This window comes from Streptopelia decaocto (assembly GCF_964273445.1).
Source record: "Streptopelia decaocto genome assembly, chromosome: 4".
Lineage (NCBI taxonomy): Eukaryota > Metazoa > Chordata > Aves > Columbiformes > Columbidae > Streptopelia > Streptopelia decaocto.
In genome coordinates, this window is record NC_138658.1 from 59831792 (window position 1) to 59848482 (window position 16691).

Consider the following 16691-nt stretch of genomic DNA (forward strand, 5'->3'; position numbering starts at 1 on the left):
CAGGTTCCATCTTCATTTGTAAGAGGCCATACAATTGATAATCAGAAACACTATGGTGGGTATAGAGTACCTACAACATGCCCAGGTAATTGTGATGTTATTAGTGTAACCTTGTTGCATTTGCCCCAAATGACAGTTCCTATTGCTTGCCCGTATCTTTCACGAGGTTACATTTAGAATGGTCAGAACCTGAGTGTTCAACAATATTCAAGGACACTTTAGGTTAAAGTCTTTGTAAGATGTATATTGGCAGCTGTTATTGCCAATACCTAAAATTGCATTTCTCTGTAGCAACTGGTATTTTGCAGGGTGTTATTTGCCAGAGCTCTTCTGTAAGGATGGGCCATTGTGAGTTCTTGCTTAGGGACCAGAACTTCCTACAGGTTCTGCAAAGTCTTTCTTAAAATTCTTAAAATAGGTGCTGACAGATTTTGTAATTTTATTGCAAGTTAGGTAACAGTTATTATGCTCACACCTACTGGAGGCAAAGAATGTATTGAGAATTTCAGCTGTCATTGGCACAAAGGCATTGCTGGCTGCAGAGAAATGTGAGAACATGATATATCTACACCCAGAAAAGCAGTCCCAAGAGTGTAATGAAATTACACATTGTAGGTAGGTGTCGGTTGGGGGTTTTTTGTTTGTTTGTTTGTGGTTTTTGTTTGTTTGTGGTTTTTGTTTGTTTGTTAACACTTGAGATGGGTGATATTGAAGTAACTTTTCCCACCCGTTGGCTCTTTGGCTGTGAAGTGGGAATAACAGTTACCTTATTTTACAGGGATGATTTGAGGACAAATGAATTACAAGCACAAGATACTTAGCATCAGAATACTAAAAAACATCTAGCACTTAGGCACGGGATTATCCCTTCTCCATGAGGCATGAATGGGAGCAGGTCCTCTTGCAAGATCAAGGACTTGGAGCTGGGGGCAGCAGGCAAGGGATGGAAGCAGAGGAGAGGGAAACCACACCGCTCCACCCTGTTTCTGCGAGGGGGACAGGACCCCCTGTCAAAGGAGCGCCAAAGGGACTCTACAGAATGCTGGGGGACCCAAAGACGCCGGCCACTGAGGGGCCTGGACGAAGAGCTCCTGCTGGAGGAGGCCATGAGGAAGGAGCCGACGGCTGCGGGGAGAGGGCCGGACCGCGGGCAGGCCCAACGCTACCGACGACTCGGCCAGGAGCTCCCCATGCGGCGAACGCTTTCCCCCCTCGGAAGCGTTGGCCCCTCCGCCGGGCAGCAGCACCGCCCCGCCGCGGCCCCTCACCCGCGCAGGCGCTGTGGCCGCAGCCTCAACCGCGGCGCTTGCGCAGTGGGGCTGAGGCCCGGCGGGCGCGCTCGCCGCCGCGGGGCTCCGACACCGGCGGAAGGCGGCGCTGCTACTGCTGCGCGGAACCCGCCGGCCCCGACACAAAGGCGAGGGCAGCTGTGACGGCCGAGGCTCTGCCCGCCCGCAGCCCACCGGCACCACATGGCGGTAGCGCTGCGGCCGCGCCTGGCGCCGCCCCCGCGGAGCTAGGCCAGGGCGAAGGGCGAGCCCCCTGCGCTCGCTCAGCTCCTGCCCGGCCCAGCCGACCCCGTCCGTCCCCGCCGTCTGCGGGAGGAGCGGGACGGAGCGGGGCCCTGCACAGCCCCGCCATGCTGCCCCCCGGCCGCAGAGCTCCCTGCCGCCCGCCGCGCCCCCGTCGCCCGGCGGGGCTCCTGCCCGCGCTCCTGCTCCTGACGGTGCTGGGGGGCGGCGGCGGCGGCGCCGTGCTGCCCCCGGGATGCAAGTACGACAGTCGTCCCAAGAGCGCCGGCAAAGCAGCGGCGGCCGGCGGACCGGTGGAGGTGAAGGTAGTTTGCAGCAACCTGGAGCTCGCTCAGGTCCTGCCTCCCGAGGCGCTGCCCAACCGGACGGTCACCCTGTGAGTACCGTCCCCGGGTGGGAGGTGGGCGGCCTTGGTGCGACGTGGACGGGGTGGGGGGGTGACGGAAGGGAGCGGCGGCCTGAGGTAAAATGGGGTCAGCCGTGGGGGGGAGGGGGCGCGCGCGGTTGATCCCCCTCTGCTGCTGGGGAAAGCCCTTGGGACCGTGAGGTTTTTTTTGGTTGTGCTTTTCGCGTTTTTCCTCAGCTTCCCAGGATGCTGATTTTAGGGGGTGGGGGAGCGTCCCGTTACTCACCGGCGAGCGGGGGGCTGTGCGGGACGGTCCCGCTCTGCGTACCCCCCACGCCTCCCGCCCCGCGGAGCGACGTCCCCGCACAGCCCTTGCTGCTGCTTCCCTTCTGGGACTGCTCTCCATCAAACCGTTCAGGAAAGCTTAGGTATTTCTTTATTAGAAGTAGTTGCACTTTGTTTTTTAAACTTCTCTAAATGTACTTGTTGTGTTTTTTTTTTTCCCTTTACTTTAAATCTCAGGAGAAACTGAGCTTTGGAGTATCATGCTCTGAGGTAGTTTTAACAACTGAGCACTAACAGAGAGCGTGAACTGTTCACTGTGCGGTGTAGGCTAGGTGGGCCTGAAGTTTTGTGGTAGCAAACAGCAACTTATTCATTATGGCTCACAATAAAACCAGCCAAAGGGATTTATTTTGTTTCCTCTTTGGAAAAAAAGGTCAGTTTACTTCCACGTAGCAGTAGGCGTGCTGTTTTTATGTGGAGGTAATTCTAGCTCATCCATTTGAAAAACAAGTTTCAAACAGGATGTGCAACTTATTCCAAAGTAAGAAATATGTTGCTGTTTACTTAGACATGAGTGTGCACATGCAAATAAAGGATTTGCATGTGGTTTTTCTTCCTGAGACATTAACTGGTCAGTCTAGCAAAGAAGTTAATAGGATGGTTTGGGTTGAAAGGGTCCTTTAGAGATCACCAAGTCCAGTCGCCTGGCCATGGGCAGGGACGTCAGCAGCACTGGATTTCATCAGTGGACAGCCCTAAAAGTGGAACCCTGTCCTTTAGAAAGCTGTAAAGTGCCTGTGGTACTGGTACTTAAGATATTTATATGCTTAACTGGAAACCAAAGGTTTGAAAGATTTACCTATAGTCTGAGATTAAGCACAGGAGGTATATGGTTCTGTCAAGAGAACAACAGTCTGACTGCTGCTTTTGTGAGCTTTGTCAGCACTGAAACACCAAGGAAGAGCTTCCTTCAGGAAGTATTAGTAAGGTGTGGATGCAGTCAGTGACAGATTCATGGAGGTGGAGCTATGAGAAAAGGGAAAGCATTAAAAAAAAGGAGGTGATTAAGGATAAAGTAGTTGTTCTTGCTTGGCAATCTGTAAGGGTTCAGAGAACACTTCTAAATGACCTGTGAGAAGTAACCATAAATACTCATACATGAAGGTTCTGAAAAAGAAAAGAAAGCAAAAGGTAGAAGGTGACAGCTGTTTGATCAACAAATTCATTTTAGCCTTTGTGACCCTCAAAGGCTTTGCAGCTGATTATCTGTTAAAAATATAGCATTATCCATTAACATTTTGATAAAAGTAGATGTTAGTACCGTTGATATGAAAAAGTTGACTGTGGGAGCCTTTTGTTTCAGAAAACTTGTAGTGACAGATCTGCTGTGAAAGACAAGCAGATATCAAACACAGTAGCCTGGCTGTGAGTGGACCTTTGCTCATAATTGCAGTGACAGAAGAATGTGGAAGAATGATTCATCTTTCATCTTGATTTTCATACTCCTTAATTATCTAGAGTGCATCTAGAGCATATCTACATATGCTAATTAGTTGCTTTCAGTTTTAACTGACCTTTGAAGTTCATGATAACTTCCAAAACATTTATTTTTCCTTTTTAAACTTTTAATAGACACAGCAGGAAACAATGTGTTTTCTTTAATTGTTATTTGTAGCAAGTATCATAATGGTGTTGATACAATTAATATGAATGCACACTTTGAAATTTTACTTAAATATAAGACAAAGAGTTTTAAACCAATGTTCCTGCTTTTTCTCAGAGAATGGACACAATAGCTGTTGTGATTCAGGATCTTTTGTTGACTCTTAAAGGTGTGGCTTCTGTATCTCTTGAGTGTGTTGTTTAGTGTGTGGTTGTTTTTTTTTTTTTTGGTTACTGGATCTGTGTTAATCTGGTTAGAAAGTTTTGTTGATTTATGAGGTGTTTTGCCAAGTGCCATTTCACTAACATGTTGATCAGTAGTGGCTGGGTTAATCATTATCTAATCTTTTGCCAAAAATTACTTTTTCTTCCAAGCTGATGCTTAGAATTGCAACATTTGGTGGATAGTGGAAAGTTGTCTGATTAGTGTCAAACTGCCCTGAGTTATCTTGAATCTTGATTCTTGTGGGATTCTTCTATTAAGATAAGTACTAGTTCTATTATAGCTTTTTGGATTAGTGGATCACTGCAGAGATAAGTAGCTGAAAATAGATCACTGTTGTGTAGATGAGCTACATTTTAATTCAGTTAATTTTATGTTGGCTCTTATTTTGCACAAACCGATTTTAAATAAGAGTAATTTGTAGTTTTACAAAACTTTTTGGTTCTTAAGTGACCTAGGAATGTCTCAAATTAAGTGATTGTATTAATTTTGGAAATCCTTATTCAGTCCTTATTGCTGATCTAACTCTTAGCCTTTGAGTACATCAGCTGCTTCATTTACAGTTGTGGCTTTTTTTTTTTTTTTCACCAGTGAAATATTTTTGAGCACAAAAGCATCTAAAAAGTGAGGAAGTAAGAGAAATAGTGGAAATTAGGATGAATGAGTAGCATCTGAAGATGCTGGCCAGGTTGTATCATTCTTGCACACCATTGTAGTTAGTGGTTAACAATGCTAATCATAAGTTGGACAAGGTCACTTTAATTTATGAAATGCCTTGGCTTTTGTTTGCCACAAAACATTTTGTTGTCCTGTTAATTTAGGTCAGTAGTAGAATCTTTAGTTACTCTTCAGAAAAAAAAACAAACAAACAACACATCCTAACTTCTTTTCAATTGGTAAGAGATGAAGTAAGTTTGTTTAATGATTGAGGAAGGAAAACAAACATTGAAAGAGGAGTGTTAAACTATAGAGAGATGTCTGTGGGAGAATAAGTAATGTTTAGGATTTCTGGGAGCACTGTAAATGAAGATCCAGGTAGAATTATCTGGTGCTTTACTGAGCAGTTAGGTCAAATTACAAGATTAATTAAAGTTAGTTGTAGTTAAGAAAAGGACTTTTTCATAGCTTTATGTAATAAAAACTGATTGGGATGCAAATGAAGGCTATATCTACATGAACGCCATAGATGGCTTTGACCTTTGTAGTTTAACCAGCCAGATGAGATGCTTTTGATGTGAAGATAACATATCTGGGTGAATGTAACTCCATGTTTCGTCTGACGTGCTCTGTATTTCAGTAGATGCTGAGACCATTGCAATGATTCACGTGTAAGTAAAAAATGCACTATACTCTTGTAATAGAAGTCTGAGATAAGAAATCCATTGCTGTTGTATTTCTTTGATGCAAGCTGAAATTATGTCATAACAAATTAGATATTAGCCATTACGTCATTCTTTGGAGGAGAATGTGTAATCCCACTGAAGACAAGCCCATGCGGTTGTAATCCTTGTTACTTGTTGAGAATTTTAGTTACCCATTACGCATAGGTTATCCTATAGGAATAGGAATCTAAATCAACACAATAAAAGTATAGATATTCAGTGAAGAATTGTGTATCTGAATCAGGAGCCTTACTGCTTTGCTTACTCACATGTCCTTGTAGGAACACATGAGTATCAGTGTTTGCACTTGCAAGTGTTAGAATTTACAAGCCAGAGCACTATCCTGTGGTGTGGTGTTTTTTTATTTTTTATTTTTTGTTGTTGTTGTTGTTGTTGTTGTTTTGTTTTTTGTGTGGTTTTTTTTTTTTTGTTGTTTTTGTTCAGAACTGTTCAAAGATACACTTAACTGGTTTACTGTTGAGAAACATCTTAAAATGTCCCAGTTTTTGTCCAGCTCCTAAATAATCATGTTGAATTACATCCATTAAGCAGCTGAAAGGCAAACTTATTTGGCCCGCAAGACATCTGCACAGCCTTTCCATTTGTAACACAAATACCTAAATTCCAAAAGTTTCAAAGCAAGTTTCAAAGTTTCAAAGTCACTCATGTTGCAAGGAGTCACAGTGTGTGATTACATTGTAATTACGCGAATTACGTGTAATTAGGCGAGTAATTTTTTCCTTCTGACAGAAAAAAGGACTTTTCAAGTTTTAAAAAGAAAGGAAATAGATATTATGTAGAGATTTATAGTTATTATTTTTAATCTTCTTTTCTTTTTTTTTCTTTTTTTTTTTTTTTCCCAAGGTGTGATCTGGTATTTTCTAAACTGTTTTCATTTCCTTTGTTTTGCTTAGTTGGATCTTTCTCTATTATGTGTTTAGGAAAAAAGTATCCTTTACCAAAACATTGACAAACAGGAAGTATAGGCATAGTAAATGTCTTCTGTGGAAGTTTGCCTCTTCTTTTAAAGTACATTTCCATTATTAATTTGAAGGTGCCCTTGACAGAAAGTTCCTTTTTTTTTTGGTTGTTGTTAAAATAGTCTATTTTAAACTGTTGTAAGTGCCCAGTATTAATAATTTGGGCGGTGTTAACGTGTTTGTTTGTTTGTTTGTTTTTAAGACATAAAGGGCTAGTAACTCCCATTAAAAGTCATCTTAAAATTTTATTTAGTCAGTGGAAACACGGCCTGTGCAAAATACATTTTACTCATGAACACAAGGCAGTAGAGAGACAGTACTTGAGAATCATTGCATCCACAATTGTGTGACTTGCCAAGTACTTGCTCATGCCTTTTTACCAGTGGCATCTGACTCCTAAAAATCATTAGGGGTGTTTCATTTTATATTAGGCTTGTATTTTAGTAGGCCTATTCAGTATACATCTACGAGGTTTTGTGTATGTTTTTTACCTCATTGAGAAGATAGCAATCCACATTAAAAATCAGATTCATGCCTTGCTGTATGCCCTATTTAAACGCTAATTCATTATTGTGGGGTGGTTATTATAGAATATTGCATACATACAATATTCTTGTATGATTGTGGACACTTTTGTGTATATTTGAGTGTTGCAAGAAAATTTTGAGGTCACAATTTGAACGGTGTTTTCTTCTAAATTGCATTGTTTTGTTTGATCTAAAAAACTATTCCACTTCAGAAGACATGAATGTTACCTTGTTAATAAGTATCCAGCCAAGTTTGAATATGCTTGTTTATTTCAGTGGTGCAGTAATGGCTTTAATGTAACATGCATGGTGGGTTGTGATTGGTAATAGTCTTCATACAATGACGACTGTATCAATGCATACTGATTTTTTTAAATTATTATTCTATATAAGCATTTAAAAATTGTTTTAAGTGCCTTTCACAATGAGATTATTGTACTTTTGCTTAAATATGTAAATTAATTAGAAATATGGCTTCTGCCATAGGCAGTTGTTACAAGCCTGGTGCTCAAATTTTGCATGAAAGCTATGTACTGATTACTTCTGAGTTAAAAATAAGGGAGGAGGATAGAGATAAGTTCTGAAAAATAATGGAGAACAAATTCAAATTTTTGTAATGAGGACAAATTATTATTATTATTATTATTATTATTATTATTATTATTATTATTATTATTATTATTATTATTATTATTGTTTTAATTCTTAAAGCCACGATATTAGTGTAGAATTGCCCAATACCTTTATTCCTTTGAAGATGTCCATATGAGCAATGCCCTTTATGTGTTCATTAGCCTCAGGAAGAGAGATTTCTGTCTTCAGGATTAATACTTTTTTCTTTTATTGTTGTCTTCTATTGATCACTAGTACTCCTGGTTTTGTTTCAGTTTGGAAAAACTGCAAAATACTAAAAATTTAAAGTTAATGTCAAGAGTTAAAGAAATAGAATTAAAGTTTGTGCTGCAGTGATGAACTGCATGTGTCTCGTTCCTTTTTGCTTGCAGTTTGTTCATGTTTCAAGGGTTTTTTTTGTAATTTAAAACAACTATGGAGCTGCAAGGTTAGATTTTTCAGAATTTAATGGTTCCCATATGTACTCTGCATGGGCCAGATATGTTGCAGGTTTATGGTTTTGTCATTACTCCCGTATTTAGTCTGTATTTTCACCATAATAGTCTCTGTAATTTTTGAATCTATACAGTTGAAATGTTTTATTTGTATCAGTAGTTAATCCATTAAGATTAAAAACAGTTGAGCTTTTCTTTTCACTAGTAATAATAAATTGTCTTAAATTGCTTTCTGCAATGAGATACTTAATGAATTCTGAATATTAATTTGTAAAATCTTAAATAATCTATTAAACATATTTAGTCTTTAACACAGTAAATAGGTGAGAATTTTATTTTCACCTTTGGATTTCATTGTTTGGTTGTTTAGCAGTGAAAACTGTCCTACTGCCCCTAGAGTGCTACAGCAGGACAGTTTGGATCCATTAGTTACTGTTGATGTGGATCACTGTGTTGTGATGACTCCTTCAGTAATGGCATAGGGCATGTCCAGTGGTGCTGTACAGCTCTGTCCTGCACATCTGCCGGCTGTGCAGAGCTGCTGGTCCCTGAGCAGTTGCTCTGGCGGTGTGTGTGATCCAAGCTAGTCAGCCAGTTTTGGCAAGGCTGTGGGGTTGTCACTTTTGGAAAAGGAACTTGACCTTTTTGGCAAGGCAGACCAACTAAGAGCTTTTTTGGGGGGAGACAAACCAAACATTATAAATGCAGGTTGATTAAATAAGAAATAGACAACTTAATTTCACAATTCTTTCTGCACTGGACAGTGTGTTCTAGGGTTCATCCAGGCAAGTCTCCAGCATTACATTTCTAGGTGGCTGTGGGCTGTGCTGTCTTCAGGTGCTTTGTCTAAGAGTACAATCTATGTCACTGGCTAGGTCAGTTCAATCTAGGGGAAAAACGATGCTTTGAGGTAGAGGGAGGGAGGTGAAGGTCTAGATATGGAGTGAAGAAAGGCAGGAGACTGGATTAAAAGGCAGAAACTACTGGAGTTGGGGGGTGCTGAGATGAGATCATGGGTTTCTTTGCTTGTATTGGTTATGGAGATGGGAAATAGGAAGAACTTTGAGGGAATGAAGGCAGAAGAGATAAGATGCTGAAGAATGAGTGTAACTGGCTTAGCGTGAGATGGGCAAGAACTCTTTGAAATTCAGCAGCTACCCACAAAATCAGTAAAGGCATTATTAGTGTCTGGAAGCCAGTAGGAGAAGACAGATCATATAAAGAAATAGTAGTGCTGTAACTCAGTCTGGGAAAACTACTGCTGTTGTCTACGTGTGCTATTTCCATCTGAGCAGGTGAACATAAAGGCTTATTTCCGTCTGATACAACAACTTATTATTAGTTAGTCCATGTCGTCATAGAAGAGGTTTTACCCTGAAATTTAGTATCACTCAAAGTTTGCAAGTTATGCTCAGATTTCTAAAAGCGTCCTGTAAGACATACCAAACAACTGATTCTAATACCTTGAACTGATGTTTGAGGATAAAACAGCCTCTGGTGTTAACAGAAATTCATACTAGTGATCAAAATTGCCTGTCGATGGGCTCATTAAAGTTTCAGTGAGCTGACCTTCCAGCTCTGTGCTGGAGAAGGAAGTCCCTTCTACCCTCTCTTCCGGCTTTGTGAGGGCAGGGGAAAGATCTTCCCCAGTGCAGAAAGTTACATCCACACCCAGGTGCCTGTAAAACTGCAGCCTGTACTGGAGCTGGTGTGTTCATACTTCGATCTCCCAGTCTCCTGCTGTGTGGGTATGGGATTTTTTTCCCCTCCCTTGCTGCTGTACTAACATTTGTCTTGCTCCATGCCTAGTCAGCTCAGGGAGCTGAACTATCCAGAACCTGTTGACTTCTGTAGCATTAGGATATACATGTTTGTGAAAATGTATCTTTGTATGCCAGGAGTTGACAGGAAGTGCTTGCTAAAATGTGTCTAGACAAAGCCCTTTCTAGAGAGCACATGCACCTAATAGGAAATGTAAATACATATGAGACTGGGTAGGGCAGCATATGCTATAAGTGTAATACTAGTGTGATTTGGCACACACAATATATTTTCTGTAACAGTTTAAGTTAAGAGTCTGGCTAGGCATCTGCCTGTGTGCAGTATTTCCTGTGAAGCAAGTGTATGGAGGTTGGAGGGGTAAATTTGCACTAAACTGCAAGTCTGTGAGAATCCTAAAAAATCTACGTCTGGTGGATAAGGAGCAGGAAACTCGGGAGGGAGCAGAAGGGAGAGGAGTAAGACAGGAGGGTCATTACAAAAAGGGCCCGTCATCATCTCTTAAACTAATGCAGATGCTACAGCTAAGAAGGGGGGGAGAGGGAACTTGGAGGAAGCTTCCCAGAATGTAATGGTCACAAGGGCTAGGTTATGAGTGCTTTTGGTTAACTTTAGAGATGGCAACTCAGAGTTAGTGTTGAAAGAAAGTAGATGTTGCTGTGTCCCCTTCATTTTCTCTTAGGTAGGCTTTCCAACCTGGGATAAGTGCTAGAAAGAGAAGTTTGGTTAGTAAGGTTATAATTTCACAAGAATTTCTTTTGATAGTAGTATAATTTTCAGCAACACAGCTACTCATTCTTGCATTCTGTTTTGCCCCTCAGTTCTGTCCTTCTAGGACTTTTACATAGAAAATTCACTGAGATACTCCAGTGATTGTTACTGTATTTTTCTGGAAATTAAGAATTCTGTCCTTAATGATTTTTTTTTTTTTTTTTTTTTTTTTTTCTTAAAGAAAGGCAATAAATAAGGCATGTGGTCACACACTGAATATCAAGAAAAATTATTTGGAATAGCAGTGCACAAAGTGACAAAGTGAGCATAGTTGCTTCAATGATGTAGGGGTTGTGTAGAAAAGAAGTCCATCATTACATCATATGAAGTTAGCACATTCCCAGTTAAAAATGGAGTGATATAAATGGGCACAGTTTTTATTCGGTGATTTCATTACTTCTGTTTTAGTTTACAATCTTAATATTGTTTAATGTGCATAGTAATGAAATAGCACAGGAAATATTTTATCAGTTGCAAGTTTCTATTTTGCAAATGTTTAATTGTTAAGCTTCCTCAGGTATAATGTTTTTGTTAAATTGGAAAGTACTATCTCCTTTTGTTAGGGGCTTTGGAAGGGTTCATAATTCTTTGTGTGTAGCTTGTGGAGTGTTTTCATTTCAGAGTTACTTTTAAGCAAATGTTGTTCATGTTCTGCTTGGTCTATTACTTGCATTTCTTTCCGTTTGACATGAGTAACTCACTAGAAGGCAAAATACTAACTGTTGAAAAATACTGGGTTTATATCCTTACGAAATCAGAGCTGCTACAAGATAAACTTTGAAAAATGTATTTCTTTTTGCATGTTCACAGCTTTCAGCAGAAAGCATTTTTCTTGGTTGTACAGATGGTTACTTTAGTCCAATTTTTGCTGGTGGCTGCTTTTGCAGTCCTTTGAGTATACAGCCATCGTCATGAAATGATGGGATTTATTTTCTGCTTCCTGGCTCTCTGTGTGAGTCTTTAGCATTCGGCCGAAGACTTTATTCAGTTACACTGTCTCCTAGCTCTTTGTACAGAGGCCATTTTGACTTTTTTTTTTTTTGGTAACAGTGTTAGTCAGCGTATGCGTAGATTTTTAATAGTATCCTATGAAATGATTCATTTGTGAAGTTTGGAGATGCAATCTAAATTCTTGTCTAGTTGACTACTGTCTTAAGGATGGTTGTTTTAAAGCTGACAAACGCAAATTGTTTCACTGAACAAAACTTTTCTCACTTAGAGCTTACCACTTTGTTCTAATTTAAAAAAGAATTAAAACCTTGATTTCTGCTTCCCCGCAGTATGAGAAAAGGATGATTACATTACATAACCTTTAGTATCTGTTGTAAAACTATTTGTAGTACAAAGAACAGACTTTGAGTTTGACTGCATAGTTCTATTTTGTGTGCTAAAACTGGGCATCTTTTGCGAAAGGTCTTGCCAATAAGTTAGACCCGGAGTTGAGTTTTTTTGCAAAGTTTTGCCAAATTCTACAACTTTATGGAGCAAAACAGAAACAGGGCTTTCAGATCCAAGCTATATTCAACAAAGGAACATTGCAATAATGTTCTTGGAATGGGTGAAAAGCTGGGATGGTTTTGGAGGGAGGGGGGTGTTGTGTTGTTTGTTTTTGTTGTTTGTTTTTTTTTTTTTTCCTTGAAGTGTGTTGTTTTGGATCATCTCTTTGTCTCTGCAACTATAACTGTTCTGCTCAAAGGAGAGGGGAAATGTGTCATTTTAGGCTGACTTGAGCTGTTGTCCATAATGGTTTCTAAAGCCTACTTTTCAGATGCCTTTCATTCCAAGTCTTTGGTGTTAGTTCCTGTGGCTGTGACACTGTTTGCATACAGTAGGTCCACATTGTTTTTTCTGTTATGTAAGGGTTGGACAGGCAAAATGCGTTTGTTCCAAGCAGGTATTGTTGATCATTAAAAAAATAAAAAAAAAAAAATCTCATGTGGAGTTTGTAATACATAAAAAGCAACAGTGACATTGGATTATGGAAACCCCTTCATGAAATATCCAGGTACAACATTCATGTTACAAAGTCACCTGTTAAAGATGAGTTGAATAAGATGGGGAGAAGTGGAAATCTGTAGCTCTCTGCCATTTTGCCTTTGAACTTCTTAACGATGTAAAAGTTGGCATATTTTCAGAATTACTTGCCTCTTAGGAAAAATTATGGTCTTAAACCAGTAACTTCGAATTATTATTGGTCACAAATAATTTTCGGTGTCTAAGTGGCACATGATAGTCCATCATTTCACTGTACATTAATGCACAGAAATTCTGAAAGTGACTATAAGATGTCTACTTTGAGGTGAACGCTTTATCGTGTTTCATCTTTGTATGCCACCTCTCTTAACACTTCAAATAATGTATAGACTAAATATATTAATAGCAAGTTTTAAACTGCATTTTTTTAAAGATTACACTTACAACAATTTTAAGTGTGATGAAATGTCTTAGGTTGTATGGAGTGTTGTAAAATCTATCATTTATTGTACTAAACCTTTATGGTTGAGCAACTTAGAGCTTCTGCAGAGAAAATACTAAATCAGGCTGACTATAATTTGTACATCACACTCCAGAGAGAAATTTACCTAGTGAACAGATATTCAAAGGCTTCTACTTTAGGCCTATTATTTTCTAGGTGATGTCAGAAACTTTTTTTTTTTTTTTTTTTTTTTTACAGAGCTGTAACTTTTATTTGGTTAAAATTTAGTCCATTCAGTTTTAGCTACTTTTGAAGTGGTTTCTGCTCCATTTTGGATAGTTTCTTTTCCTGGAAAAAGTACAGGGAAAATGAATAAATCTTAAGATGAAGTCAGTTATAACTGACAAATTATTTCTCTGTTACCAAAGAGCGTAGTTTTTTGCTTGCTTGTGTTGACTTGTGTGTTTCCTGAATCTCATGTTTTTTCTTTTATCCATAGGTGGGAAGTTGTCCTGTGTTTGGTGTGCTGTGTTGTTGTTGTTTGGTGTTGGTTGTTTTTTGGGGGAGGGAAGTGGTGAGGTTTTTTGGATGTCTTTTTTTTTTTTTTTTTTCCTGCTGCAGTTATGCCTTATGTTCAGTTTGCATTAACTATTAATGAGGATTCTTATAAGCTACTTAATTCATTTCTTTATATATAATTTTTTTCCCCACACACATTTCTGAAACCAGGAAGGATGTTGAAATAAAGGTGTGCTTTGCTCTGAATAGATTTGGTTTACAGAATAAATCCTATACCTACCATTTCTACAAATACTACTTACTAGTTAGGCTGAACCCTTTTTCTCTTTGAGTAGAAGTGAAAGTAGTTTCAAAGACTTTAGGACATATTATTTTTAATGCTTCATTTAAGTTTTACTACTTCTGCAGGCATTCCAAGTTGTAGATTATGATGATGCTGTTTATGATAATTATTCTATTTACCAGCCTTGCAAATGTGTATTCTGGTTGAGGAGTAACTGTGATTTCTTGATTTGTACATCTGTTTTTAAAAAAACACTCTATGTATTTCATTTGTTTGGTCATCTAGGTTATCCCAGCTGAAGCCAAGGGCCAGTTTTCCTTCTTTTCTCCTTGTAAAGTAGCTTAATTTTGTTTGGCTCTGGAACTGTATTTTCACAAGAGCAAATTTTTTTCTTAGCTACCACTCCAGTGGATGTTATAGGCTTTACAGGCACATACAGCAGCAAGTTCTCAGAATACTTGCATTTTTTTTTTCCTCATCCTTTCTACCATTCCTGTCATCAGTCTTCACCCAGGATTAGCTGACTGTGTAGCGTACTGTGTTGATCATACTGTTGTGGTTGACATATAAATTAATCTCTTGGAAGGTGCCTTGGGTGAATATGTAGTTTAATGTTCATTGCTTGTGGAGTGGGCACCAGGGACTGACTTGAGATGAGCTGCAGAAATACATGGGCTGACTGTACAGGGAGGAGAAGGAATGGGATCTCCTCCTTTTAACATCAGAACTGTTACCTCGTTTGAGTGATTTAATCTTAACCTCAAGAATTTTCAAGCCTTCTGCCTGTCAGACTGGAAATGGAAAGATTTTCAAATAATGTGTTCAGCTGTCTTGATTCTGTGTATGTGAGACTGAGAGTGACTCAGAGCCGGAGCTTTGAAACAAAAAAATTGCCTGCCGTGTGTTTGTCTAAACCACAGAGGCTCCAGGCAGTCTTTGAGAAACCTGGAGAAGAAAACTACTTAGTGTAATATATGGTTGTGTGAAAATGCTGTTTTCATAGACTGCTGTTTCTGTATTTTAGTTTTATCTTATTCATGATGTGTTTTGAAGTACTAATCCTTGTAATCATTAGATAAAGTTTATGCATCAGAGGAAACAGAGGTGTGTGTGTGTTTTTCATTTATGGCTGTAGTAAAGGATAGCTGAAAGATGCAGTAGGCTGGAAAGAAATCTCCTAGTGGCAGTTGTAAGTGCAGAAGTAGTTATCCAGCCTGAAGGTGTAATTGGTGTAAGTGAAGAAGTGCTTGGACATGTTGGATCTGCAGGATGCATTTAACAGAGGACCTGTCTGAAATTGAAGTGACTGTAGCAGAAGTTATGGAAAAAACTGACAGACTGAATAAGTGACAAGATGGCGAGGATGAAAAATTCAAATTAAGAATGTCTGAGGTCTTGCTTAGAATGAACTTGATTTTTTGAGGACTGGAAGGGTAGCAAATGCTGATTTTTTTTTTTTTTTAATATATATATATATTTTTTTTTTTTAATAAATGCATCAGGAGTTTAGGGGAACTACAGGGTTCAAAGTATGATGTCTGCATTGAACAAATCAGCAGAGTTCATAGTAAATGTATTGGATACCTGGATAAAGAGAGAGATGTACTCTGGAAAATTTATGTTGCCTGTAATGGGAAGCTCTTCCCTAGAAACCTTTGGAGTTCTTCAGAATCAGCAAATTATTTACAAGGATGATCCAGCTGATATGATGAGACATAAATGCTTTTCCAAAAGGCATCTCTCAGTCCCTTGCCAAAGGCTTTTGATGAAAATAGTATGTCAGCATAAAATGGAAAATCCTGATATGAATAGCTAACATGCTGAAGGATAAGAAGTGGATGTGGAAGTAAATGATTAGTTTTCTCAGTGGAGTAGAGGCTTAGAGACCCGTAATGCACAATGTATTTCTTAATGACCTGTAAAACAGTGTGAGTAGGAGGTTGACAGAGTTTGAGTTCTGTGATGTAATAAGGATGAGGGTAAAGTGAAGAATTTTGGAAGAAGTTTGTGAAACTAATAATTGGGCAATAAAATGGCAGAAGCAGCACTGTAGAAAAATGAAAATCGTTTTGGGGATGATGATAATTTTGTCTTTGTATATGAGATGATGGGCACTGAACTGACCAGAAATCTTCAGTTCTTAGTACAAGTGGTAACGGCAGATCAGATGTCAGGAATTGCTAGGAAAACAATAGGAAACAAAATAGAACATTGTTATCCCACTGTGTATATTTGTGACTTGTCTGTGTCTTGTTCTGGTGGTCTTATCTCAGAATTTTTCAAGTGTAATGAAGTTGGAAAGAGCTCAGAAATTATTAAGGTTGCCCAAAATGACTTTTTTTTTGTAATTAACTATACTATCAATCTTTCATCTGGCAAGAGAACATCTAGATTTCTACATAATTACATGTGCTAAAGAGAGGGTAGGTGCAGAGATTGATTTCTACTTGTTTCAGTGTATGAAGTGGGGAGCATCAAATGAAGTGAGCAGGAGCCGTGTTCAGAACGAATGGAATGGTATTGTGAAACGTTTTGTAAGGAGCGTTGTGGATGCCAAAATTTTATGTGATACAAAAGGAAAATAGGCCTTTTTTGTGACAGAGGAATATGTAGCTGTATAGAAAGCAGGTCCTTCTAAGTAAGGAAGCATCCAGCTATACAAGGGACTTTCTAATTTGTGGATAATTTGCATTTGCATAGGGCTGTGATTGCAGAATAGGGTACTGGGCTAGATGGGCCTGATCCAGTTATTTGTGTGGAAGGGGGAACTTGTGGTTGTGTGGTCCTTTAAGAGAAGAAAGGTTAGGTAGAAGTGAAGGAGTGCTTGCTGGCCTTATTTGCAGCTGTTTTAAAAAGATTGCACTGAGGAGAAGGATGGATGTGTGACAGATGGCTGGGAGAAGTGAGCATGTGGCTGAG

General features: G+C 39.3%; 1 protein-coding gene across 1 annotated transcript in view; it reads left to right on the forward strand.

The window, feature by feature from the left end:
• The first annotated feature begins 1341 nt into the window (after positions 1-1341).
• ADGRA3 (adhesion G protein-coupled receptor A3) overlaps positions 1342-16691 on the forward strand; it is a 57093-nt gene continuing 41743 nt past the window's right edge. The window contains exon 1 of the mRNA XM_082050531.1: positions 1342-1908. Within this exon, the coding sequence (XP_081906657.1) occupies positions 1640-1908 (269 nt within the window). The 5' untranslated portion in view covers positions 1342-1639. The remainder of the gene's footprint in view (positions 1909-16691) is intronic.